Below are 11,750 nucleotides of genomic sequence, written 5' to 3' on the forward strand. Positions count from 1 at the left end.
CTTATATCGTAACTTCCACGATATAGCAAAAGTTTACATGCTAATATCTTACATAGCAAGCTCGTATACATCGGCGCTCACGGCAGCTTCCACAGCAACTCACATAGTGAAGTTTGCCTGCTTATCTCGTAGTCATATGGCAACCGCCTTCATATTATGGACTAATAGTTGAGGAAGCTCATACCTGACCAATATCATTGCTACCACTATTTCCCGACTCTATATTCACACCTATATCTCATCCCTAACCTACTATCTCAGATCGCCCCCGGTACAACGAACCAAATAACCAGCCCCAAGCGTCCAAGCACCTTCAAGCAAACCAACAACCATTGCATTACCACAGCTTGACCTTAACTTGGTAAGTTTTAGATTCTTTTGCGTTTACTCTCATTTTTCTACATAGTAGCGCTTGTTAGGCGCAAATATCTAAGCACCTTCCAGCGGTCTACTCTTCGTCCTTGCCTAAAAGACGTCGAGCCTTTTGTTTCCTACATCTCTTTTATTTCTGTCTAACCGTCGTGCCAATCGGCAGAAGCAGAACAGAAACGTAATATCTTCAAGGTAAGTCGTACCATTCCGATAGCCATTCCTGTGTATCGGTATCTCTACCTGAGATCCTTCTCCGTCTCTCGGACATACCAATCTCCATCGCATTACCATAAGGAGAGCTAACATACACTTACACTTCATTTAACCCATAATAATTTCCTACCAACACCCCTTCTATCCTTTTTCCAAGCCAGCGAAGTCGCTGTGTGTACAGCACGAGTCGGAAACTACGTCGATATTTACCCACTGCAACCTCCCTACTAAAACAACGACTAACAATTTGCCATAGCACAAATACCCAACAAGTAGTCGGTTATCCACTACGAAAAACATTAATTATGGCTCCCAAGAATGATGCAAATGAGGGTGGAAACCCCACCGGATTTGATCACAAGTTCTTCTACACTCTATCCAAGCATCTTCCGAGGAGCGTAGAAGTGGACTGGGCTGCATTTACCGCTGAGATGGAGTATCGCGACGTATCGACTGCCAAAGTAAGTATCATGTCCGACTCCCAACCACGATATGTAGCTGACAGGTTTTAGATGAGATTCGGCCAGGTTCGAAAGAAGTTTGGTGTTGGCCATCCCACGGGTACCCCTTCGCAGTCTCCTTCCAAGATCACCAAGGCTCCAAGGAGTAAGAAGGTCAAGGGTGGCGCGAAAGGCCGCCCCAAGAAGATTGCAAGCAGCGACGATGATGACTTTGACGTTAAGGGGGTCAAGAAGGACTCGGATGACGAGGTCAAAAATGCGCTCAAGAGCGAGAGTGAGACCGATAGTTCCCACGGCAAAATGAAGCGCCATGGTGTTTCCGCCACTGTCTAACTTATCACCTGAGTTTGAGGGATCAAGGTTGAGAAGGGATTTGGGACGAATGATTACGATTGCGCTTATTTTCAATTTTTTTTCCTTTCATGTCAGATAACACAACGTCCTACCACGATGATTTCGAGCTTTTAAGCTCTATGATAGATATGGGTCTTCTTTAAAGGGCAGCTAATGATCATTTACACGATGAATTAATGGTATCATATATCAAATATCGGATATGCCCCTACACCTGAAAATAACAACCTCATGAAATAGTCGTGAGTGCAAAGAATATATGGCAATATCTGTACGGTATCTACTAGGTGTGTTGGTATAGTGCGTAGGGGTTTAAACTCCACAGAGGCGACGTCTCCTTGAAAATAGCCCCATTATAAACCTTGGGAGAGGACATTAGCTGTCCCTCGGGATCTCACGAACATGGCCAGGAAGCACGGGAACTTGGCTGCCTGATTCTTGATTCCTTGGAGAACCGTTGCGAGTTGCGTCTCCCGCTAGCCCATGCATAATACCAAATACCTAGGTATCCTGGTAGATCTTACGATAGACAATGCAGCCGGCCCCCAAAGTGGTTCACACCACCAGGGCTTAGAAACACCCTGGTCCTAATCGTTTTCTAGCCATGTCATATCCTAGCTATGCGAGTAAGCTGTTTGTTTGCCACGAGAAATATTAACATATTATTTCCTTAAGATTGCTAATATGCAAGAAGTAATTGTATTAATCATAAAGGTGGTAACTAGAGAGTCCTTGGTAGTTTATGTGATAATAATAAAAAGGTTAGGGCTAACATCACTGATTGTCTTTATGGCTATTCTTAAAATCCTATCTTAGATTATTCACGACATTCAAAGACCAGATTCTGACAGATAGCCATAATGTTGTAAAAGGAATTTTCGTATTTGATCAGATGGCCATGACACCGGCCGTCTGCAGAATCCCTGGACCTGTCCACATCCCGACGTAATCTCGCGTAGTACTCGCTTTGGCTACATGCAGAGACGCCTCAAGAGACTCCTACCCTACCAGCCCACGAGTTCTCACCCCACTTCTCGCTGTTCCCTGCCTAGGTAGTAAAAAAAGAAAAGGCAACTTGAGGTAGCGGTAGATCTGATCTGCCACCCTGGCCCTTCTGTTACTTCTGTTACTAGACTTGCATTACAACTGCCATCTGGAGAAAACATTAATCAAGGCTTTCCCTATTAATATCGACACACCTTTCCACCAAACTAGACGTGGCTTTCACATTGTGTATCCTCTCTAGACCAACAATCATATTAGTTTTACTTCCACAACATACACTTCATCGGTGTCAGCCATAACATTCACATCTGCACATCCACTCTTCTTTCAACTTTTGAACCAATCTAATCGACTCTATCGTCTATCCCTTTCCATATCAAGATGCCACCCCTCGACATCGATTCTCAGTTTAGGTTCCTCATCGTGTGCATCAAGCACTCAACCGCAGGAAAAGTAAGACCCCTAGCCCTCTTTTTTTATCATAAATGTATTTATTATAGATATTTACTGATCTAAATAGGTTGATTTCCAGGAAGTTGCCAATGAGTGCGACATTGTCTCCAAGGGTGCTGCGTATGTATTTCCCATTTTACCCCCCACCACGCTAATTTGCGCCACCAAGTCCAAGTCCACTTATCATTCAATAAAAAGCAATACACGCACTAATCATTATTCTTCCTTTTTTTAGAGCCAAGCGATACGAGAGATTAATGAAGGCCCACGGAATCACTCCTTCTGGTGGCTTGAGTGGCCTCAAGAAGGAGCCCAAGGATTCCAAGGACGGTGTCAAGACCCGCACTCCGAACAAGAAGCGCAAGCTTGCTACTGTCGAGGAGAATGCTGGTGACATCGACGAGCCAATTAAGACTGAGGTCAAAGGTGAAGTCAAAACCGAAGATTCGATCGCCGTGAAAGTGGAGCAGGAGAATGTTAGCGGTGCAACTGCTGCCGTGCTCGCTACTGGACCAGGCCTAATGGACCAACCTACCACATCATCCTCTACCAATGCTCAAAATGACGATGATGATGAAGTCTTCGTTGTTAGTGCTACGGAGAGGCGCGATGACAGGAATACTCTAGCATACGGTAGCAGCGGCCACCACCATTCGCACTCGCACTCGCATTCACATTCGCCTGCTCCGATGATCCCGGGGATCCATTCGATTGATTACACTGCTAACCTGGGATTCCCTCAGCAGATGCCACTAACGGCGCCTTCGACGAGGATGCCGACGTCGCATGATACCCTCCCCTACGGATTCCCCGCTGCCACCTGGATGTACCCACATGACACACATGGATATCTTTAGGAAAAGCTCGACATATCACAACATCTACAGAAGTACAATTGCCGTTTCTACTTCTCTACATTTGTGGTATGTTTTACACTGGGATTTATGTTATTTTACTCGGGCTAACGTAGTGTAGGCAGGTTCGGTTTCGGTACATAGGTTGGGGATAAATCATTGGGAGGATATCTGCTCGACTTTCCATCGCAAAAGCTAGTTCTATCGTTTTTTTCGCAATACACAATATTTCCACACATTGAGACCGGTGTCTTATTTCCTTCGGCCATGTGCCGCCTTCATGGAGTCCGAGTGGGCAGATGTTTGTGCCACTATTACCATAATATCTATCTTTGCCTCCTCTCTATGACTCTTTGTTGTGCGATCTTACGGAGTCTTCCTAGCTTCTGAGAATATTTCGCATTGTGGACGGGGATCTAAGCCTAGGTATGGGATGAAGCAGTTGCTTCTCTGGAACCACATATGCTCTACCTACCGCTTTTATGACAATAGCAAACACATTGGTTTAGAAAGACACTAGACTAAGCACATTACTTCATACCCACAATCCTTGCTATACAATAGCGTATCTAGGAGTCAGAACATCAAGAGGTATGCCAAAGTTTGTGTAGCATAGTTCCTATCTACCAAGAGTCGGATGAAGAATACCCTTGTGAGTTGACTTATTCACAGTTTATTCGAGGAACTTTTCTTGATTGCCCTAAGACTACAATAGATTCTTCAAGTTGATCAAGTTGAAAGAAAGAGAGTACGAAATCCATCCCATGCTTTGTGGTCTCGCCACTAGAATATTTAGATAGTGTACAGAAGTAAACTGCACCCATTGTTACGCTTCGAACGACACCAAACGTACTCGGGATAGATGTAGTGGGACCCAGCTTCCCAAGTAAATTTACATCACTAAGGCTTCATACTCTTTGGATGGTAATCACAATAGCTTCTTTCTTGTTGCTAGCCGTTAGCTTCCCACCACCACATCGATTCTAGTGGATAGACTTGAGTCTTAATTTGTTTAGAACCTATTGGGTCTCTACAACGTCATTCATAACAGTTATCCCATAGCTTAGCGGCTCTAAGAAACATACGAAAATGAGAAAAAAAATTATATGATCCGATTCCGTGGAACTAGACGGTAGTACGCAACAAGTAGCCGATGCTGCTTGAAAACGGAGACAAGGAGAGAACAAAGATAGACGCCTCCACCAAACAATATCTATGCTCAATACAGTTCTAATCGAGTCATTTAAAATAGTCATTCAATTGATCCCATTTCTTGCTAGCATACTTAGGTACCAGCAGCAGAAGTACAAAATGCGCTACCACTAACACAAGGTACACTGCTATGGCTTCGGTCTATTTCGGTGAGAATTAGGCAGTTGCTACTATGATATGGTTATTCCATGAGATATTATTGGTCCAATTGCCATTTTAGGGATGGTATTGAATTTTATGGAAGGAAAGAGTCATAGGATGGAAACGGGTTTACCTCATAATGTTAGCCCCACATGTATTCACGTAGATGTATTGGAAGGTGCGACGCGCGGGTGATATATGGTCCATGCACAAGTGCTATGGGCAGGTACTACAGGCGGGTACCTACCTACTTAGGTACCTAACGGTAGGCTTTTAGGGCGTACCTTCCGGGCTGCCAAGAGATCTACAGTGCTATCTACGGCGGGATCTGGGGTAAATTAGAACGTACGTGGTTGGTCAGATCGAAGGTTACAGGCTAGCAAACTGTCTTAGTGGAGTGTTACGCTAATTTCGACGTCCACCAATTGAGCCGCAACCCTCCAGGAGCAACTAGGTACACGATTGAGAACCTTATTAGCAGAATCGACATAATGGAGTAATCTTTGGGATCAAAATAATAGGACATTGGGATGATGACTCATTGTATTCTATGGTTGATTTTTTTTTTTTTTTTTTTTTTTTAATTTTCTTTCGGTTAGCAAACTCTTAGATTTGAATATCTTCGTCCAGTGTCCTCAACTAACGTGTCTAGACAGGTAGAACTTTCGGATACGATAGCTTCTTTACGTGCGATGCTTAACAAAGATGTCATAGAAGAATGGCGCAAATTGGAGATCTATTTCTATCCTATCGTGGATACCTAGCTAGGGGACTAGCCTTGGAGCAATTATGGAATTAATAATAGTAGATATTTTAGTATTGCCTAACATAGGTATCCCGGCATACTGAAGGGCTTAAACATCCAATGATGCTCATTATGGATACTCAATAAAGGAAAGAGCACGGCGGGGCCAGATTTAGTAGATATCGGTAGACTGGTAGCTTTGACCACCTAGTGAGGTCGTTTCGATTCGGAATTTAATATATAAACATCGACCTGCGCAGGCTTTCTACTTCAATTTTACAACTCAGATCTTCATACAATCTCCAACTTAACAGTATTCTACAGGTCAGAATATCTTCTCGTACGAAATCGACTTTAAGTTACTCTGGCCTTATTGCCTGCCTCGAGAAATCAAACCCGCACTCCAGTACCATTACGACAGGTACTACACGCGAATTACGCACCAGCCAACCAATAACAAATTCAGAGGAAGGTATGTACATAATTACTTCGTCGCCCACCGCAGTTCAAAATATCTGGACCCACTCCCTCATATTTCTCACATATAAATATCTGCCCTCCCTCTCTTTTTTTTCCTCCCAGACCACAACCAAGAACAGCACAGCACAGAAATCATGGACTCTTGATCTTCCCAAAAATCATTGTCCCCAGCCCTTCACACATATTTTATTACATTGTTTTGCCGTACTTGGTCAAGTCCACCTCTACCCTCACCATTGTTGTCATTTTTTCGAATAACAAGTTCTACTTCTCAACACCTCACATCTTCACATTATTTCTACAACCACCCCCATTGACACCTCGCCTGGTAGTCAGGCAGATCCAGTAAGTAAAACATATTCACTTTTCTCTACGAGAAATATTTCTACAATCTCTCCCACTCTCTACTCACATCCTCCTCCCATCTCCATCACCAGTCAACCTTCTCTACAACTCTCCTCGCCCACCGATATTTTCTTACAACTTTTGTCACTCATATTTTTTTTTCGAACTCTTCACCCATCATCTTCTTCAACTTTCAACCCAACTTCTCTTTTCTTATGGTCCGTCACCCACCAATTTTCAACTCGTCGCCCACCATTATTTTTTTCCAACCCTCGTACCCGACCATTGTTTTGGTACTGCCTCTTCACCACTACACCCTCCCCCCACTGATAATTCTGCCCACCCATCATCATAACTTCTTCCCTTCTTCGTCTCTTCTAAATATTTCCTACCTTCACACATACACACACGAATTTGTCTATTATTTTTTCCCCTTCAAAAGTAAAAAAATTACACACCCTCCCAAATCATACTACTACTATTTTCCTTCTTGTCAACAGTCCACCACTCTACTTCTCCATCAATACTCCTTCCTTTCCATCACACACACACACACACACACGTCCATCTATTATTTCTTCTCCCTCTCCAAAGGTAAAAATCACACACATCCTCACAAGATCAAATCACTACTATTTTTCCTCTTCATTTAAGCACCACCCATCGCTCTACTTCTCTAATCATCTCTCTTCTCGTAATACACTTCTCCCATTCCAATTCACCAACACCCAGACTCTACCCGCGCCATCCTTCAGCAAGGAAAAAATATTTTGTCTCAGTAATTTTTCCCTCTTCGCCTTCCATTATTTTTTCCCTCCTTCATATACTTCAATTGATTTTTTTCCTTCTTTGCCTCGTCGCCCACCCAAAAATTGTTCATCTACAAATACTAATCAAACACCACAGGTATTTAGAATCACTGAACCAACTCGTAGCGTACGCAGACGATTGGACTCCGACAACATGTCGTAAGTTTTCTTTTTTTCTTCGTGGTTTCATTTTCTTTTCTTCCCTCAATGAGAAAAAAAATTACACCCTGCCTGCTTTCTCTTGACCATGCCGATGCTGACCAACGCAAACAGGCACTACAATCACAACACGGGCGAGGCTCCCGATTCAGCCGTTGATATGTCTGGTGATGCTACCTTCGCCGCCGACATGGAATCCGGTAAGTCCCACCTCCCAATCAATCTGCCCCGATTGAATTATAGCATTACTAACTATTGCCATTTAGCGACTCGTGGTGTCCAGGATGGCCGTATTGTCATTGACTACAACGGCATCGCCATTTCCTGCACCTTTGACGAGATCACCAAGATGGGAGCTGAACTAGCCAAGGCTCGTGCCGAAGGTATCTTCCCTCGTACCAAGGCTGCCAGTCACAATATCAGAGCTACTATTGAGGACTACTTCCGTCTTGGCGAATTAACTGAAGCCCGTGGCACCACGCCCCGTGAGAACTGGACCGAACAACCTGAAGTGGCTGAGCTTCAGGTTCGTATCGCCCGCGAGATTCGAGACCGTGATAAGATCGCGGCTGATGAAAGCGAGGCGGTACGTGTCCAGTCTCACGTCTCCTCCATGATGGAGGGGGTCGGTGCCGAAGCTAAGCTCTACAACATAGTCCAGCACGCCGTTGCCTATGCTGTGAAGTCAAGTTCTGCTGATTCGGCCGCGACTCAGACTGTTGGCCAGAACATGGCAGAACTTCTTCGCGGAATCCGAGGTGTTATCAAGGAGATGGGCGAGAAGGGTACTCTCGCAGGTGGAGCACATGGAGTTGACCTTGAGGCTGTTCTGGAGGATGTCTTCGGAATGATCGATTTCGCAATGGATCAAACTTTGGACGGGCGCGCGAAGCGCATGGACGGTCAGATCAAGGATATGGACGGTCAGATCAAGGATATGGACGGTCAGATCAAGGATATGGACGGTCAGATCAAGGATATGGACGGTCACATCATGCACCTTAACGCCATCGGCCAGCACGTCAACGCCATCGACGGCCATGTTCACTCTCTCGGTAACAACCTCAATTCGATGGGCACCCTTCTGAACTCCACTAACGGCAACATCACCGCAATGACCGCCCAAGTCGCTCTCCTTCAGACTATTGTCAACATGCTCCCGCGTATGATTGCAGAAGTCCTTGAGCAACAGCTCCCCGGAATCGTCGACGCCTCTACCAAGCCCATCATTGCAGCCCTCGAGGCCCATTACGGCATCTCCTTGACCCGTTTCCCCGGCACTCAGAAGAAGAACAAGGTCAAGAAGTTCTTTAAGTCCATCTTTTCCGGCCTCAAGAAGATCTTCAAGTAGTTCGATCTTCTTACCTGTACCACCACCATCAAAAGTACTTGCATTGTAAGTTTCCTCCATCGATATCTACTTTCACATGGAATATTACTAACATGTTCTCTAGTTCCCATCTTTTCCACGGACCATACTAGATACGGCGTTCATACCAAAGTCAACGGAGTACGGATTTTTCTCGCAGGGTTATTAATGAAAGAGGGCACGGCCTCTTGAGGATATCACGGAAGGTTTAGCTTTACTGCAGTCCCGGTTCATGATGTTAGGACGATTACGTCCACTTTCCCCCTTTCCTTATTTCATAGTATCAGTGGCATCTTAGTAGGTCAACGTATCGGCCGAGCAGGAGGAAGATTTAGTCACATTCACGGGCAGCAACATTCGGTGGTTAGCTAGTCAGATACATCTCCCATAGCATAATTTCCTATATGTCTGTAGCACTTGCGAGGGTTTTTTTCTGATTGTGATTTGTTACTCTGGGTGTTGGATTGAGTGCCTTGAGTTTACAAAAGGTTATTATACGAAAATTTAAATTCTATGGGAGATCTCGTCCCAAATAGGAAAGTAAATCCCGGTGCGCATTATGGCCTGTGCCATAGCTCTGATTGGCTGCAGGACCTCGTTATGTGGGTATGCGACTGGGGGTCGGGATCGTTTTTATTGGGTACATAGCCATAAATAGGTGGGTCTATTGGCCGAAAAGCATTGACAAAAATTCTAAAGGTAATTGAATTGATCTGTGTTTACATGCCTAATTGGGTATGTCCCCACCTTTACAGCCAATGAGAGGGCGCGAAGCGCCACAGCAGGGGGTTTAATGGAGAGAGGAGAGAGGATCTTCCGATCCGATAAGCCAATCAAGGTAGTAGAAGTTTCCGGTTATTGTAAATCCGGTCCATAGGTCTGTGGGTCAGTTGGGAGGGAACGTCCCCCCCTAATGGCTTATGTCAATGCCTTACTACTTGTGGCTTAGTGCCGGGTAAGTGCCGGGTAAACTTAAGGCCGTTCTGCCGTGTAACGCCGTGGCTTTTAATTTAATGATTACTTGATGATTAAATGTAACATAAAGTATTAAATAATTTAAAATAATGTAATTAATAAATTAACTGATAAATAATTATTTAAAAACTTAAGAAATGGAAATATTATAATTAATTATAATGTTACAAACCAGCCATGAGGGATCCTTATCGGACCACAAGGGATGGAGCATAGGCAACCTATCACGGCTAAACTCCGGTTTGATATACTGAGATGCAACATATCACAACACATCACAATACATCACAATATATTACAACATATTGCAATACATTGCAATACATTACAACATATTATAATATATCACAATAATCTCAGAAAGGGAAAGAAAAAAGAAATAATTATATAATTATAGATATTTCCCATATATTTAATCATTCTTTCTATAACTTTTTAATTATTAATCTAAAATTATTCTTTTAAATATAATAAAAAAATTTTAAACTTCTTTAATAAATAAAATATATTTAATTTATTATTAATATTATTATCTTTAAATTAAGAAAACCCTGGATTAATTAATTTAATAATAATTATATCTTTTTAAGATATAGGTTTATTATATTTTAATAATTTTTTAATTAATATTAATATTAGGTTAAGAAATGATATAAACCATCTATAAGATATTTCTTTATTATTATTAATTAAATCTTCTTTTATTTTATTAATTTTTAAAGATAAAATAGAAAATCTTTATATTTTTTAAGAATTATCTTTTAAAAAATATTATAATTAAATATGGAATAAATTAATAAACCCTAACCTAGAAAATAAAAAAAAATTAGATAAAAAAGAATTTTAAAATGAAGATTTAGGTAATTTATAATAGTCTAATCTATTATTACCCAAAATATCTATATTTATTCATATTATTTAAAACTTATTATTAATTGATGGTTGCATAGGTGAAGGACACGTGATCTACTTAGTCATCATAATTCCCTTTAAGTAGGTTACCTTCTTGCCTACTCAAGTAGATAGACCTTTCTTCCTTAGACATCATAATACACATCGTCTCACCCCCATTACTTTGCTTTACTTGTTATATTGTTCTTTCATTTACGTACGTACCTACCAACATTAATAAAAGAAATATTTTAATTTATTAATAAAATAATATCTCTTAAGACATATTTATAAATCCTGGAATTAAAGATGTAAGAAGAAATCAATATTAGAATAAGAAGGGATAATTAAAAAGAAAAAAAGATCCTTAACTGGCAAGCCAGAATAGTGATTGCCTTTAAGAAAATTAAAAAACTTAAAAATAAGTTAGCCTTAAAGAAGGCCAGATTAAGAAAGGCCTTTAAAAGATCCTTATCAAGAATCTTTTAATAATTAACATCCCCTAGACCTTTAGATAATAATAATAATAATAATAATAAAAATAAGAAGGAAAAAAAAAATAAAGATCCTTAACTAAAAAAAAAAAAAATGATAATCTTTTTTTTACTTATTAAAGAATATAAATTAATAAATTTATTAATCTATAATGGAATTTTAGATGTAAAATATTAATTTATATATATAAAACTTTATCTATTTTTTTATAAGGAAAATCTATTATAAGAAGAATAATAAATATTTATTATTATTTAATTCTTAAATAAAACTATATTTATATAATTTTAATCTATTTTGGAAAATTATTTCAATATTATTAAAGAAAAATTAGATAAATTTTAATATATTTTTGAATTATATGAACATTTTAAAAATAAAATATGAATAATATTTGGCAAATTATTTAAAAAAAAA

At 40.9% G+C, this 11,750-nt stretch overlaps 3 protein-coding genes across 3 annotated transcripts; all 3 read left to right on the top strand.

The window, feature by feature from the left end:
* Positions 1-282: 282 nt before the first annotated feature.
* On the top strand, positions 283-1,631 carry F4822DRAFT_243613 (uncharacterized protein). Its single transcript, XM_051454336.1, has 4 exons — positions 283-361; positions 536-564; positions 842-1,046; positions 1,098-1,631. Exons 3-4 carry the CDS (start codon positions 891-893, stop codon positions 1,377-1,379), a joined length of 438 nt encoding a protein of 145 aa, XP_051314137.1. The 5' UTR covers positions 283-361; positions 536-564; positions 842-890; the 3' UTR covers positions 1,380-1,631.
* A 540-nt stretch (positions 1,632-2,171) lies between these two features.
* Positions 2,172-3,743, top strand: F4822DRAFT_243737 (uncharacterized protein). The gene is made up of 3 exons (XM_051454337.1): positions 2,172-2,858; positions 2,926-2,978; positions 3,094-3,743. The coding sequence occupies exons 1-3, from the start codon at positions 2,787-2,789 to the stop codon at positions 3,713-3,715; spliced, it is 747 nt and encodes a 248-aa protein (XP_051314138.1). The 5' UTR covers positions 2,172-2,786; the 3' UTR covers positions 3,716-3,743.
* A 3,948-nt stretch (positions 3,744-7,691) lies between these two features.
* F4822DRAFT_443397 (uncharacterized protein) lies at positions 7,692-8,954 on the top strand (the record flags this gene model as incomplete). The annotated part of the gene is made up of 2 exons (XM_051463106.1): positions 7,692-7,803; positions 7,870-8,954. The coding sequence occupies 2 exons, from the start codon at positions 7,692-7,694 to the stop codon at positions 8,952-8,954; spliced, it is 1,197 nt and encodes a 398-aa protein (XP_051314139.1).
* Positions 8,955-11,750: the final 2,796 nt, after the last annotated feature.

Source organism: Hypoxylon trugodes (genome assembly GCF_022578975.1).
Source record: "Hypoxylon trugodes strain CBS 135444 unplaced genomic scaffold F4822scaffold_5, whole genome shotgun sequence".
In the NCBI taxonomy this organism is placed as follows: Eukaryota; Fungi; Ascomycota; class Sordariomycetes; order Xylariales; family Hypoxylaceae; genus Hypoxylon; species Hypoxylon trugodes.

Bases quoted from the DNA above. Each gene is read 5' to 3' on its own strand.
- F4822DRAFT_243613 (XM_051454336.1), top strand. From the start codon at position 891: ATGGCTCCCAAGAATGATGCAAATGAGGGTGGAAACCCCACCGGATTT. The intron at 1,047-1,097 runs GTAAGTATCATG...GACAGGTTTTAG, and splicing joins GCGACGTATCGACTGCCAAA to ATGAGATTCGGCCAGGTTCG.
- F4822DRAFT_243737 (XM_051454337.1), top strand. From the start codon at position 2,787: ATGCCACCCCTCGACATCGATTCTCAGTTTAGGTTCCTCATCGTGTGC. The intron at 2,859-2,925 runs GTAAGACCCCTA...TGATCTAAATAG, and splicing joins AGCACTCAACCGCAGGAAAA to GTTGATTTCCAGGAAGTTGC. The intron at 2,979-3,093 runs GTATGTATTTCC...TCCTTTTTTTAG, and splicing joins ATTGTCTCCAAGGGTGCTGC to AGCCAAGCGATACGAGAGAT.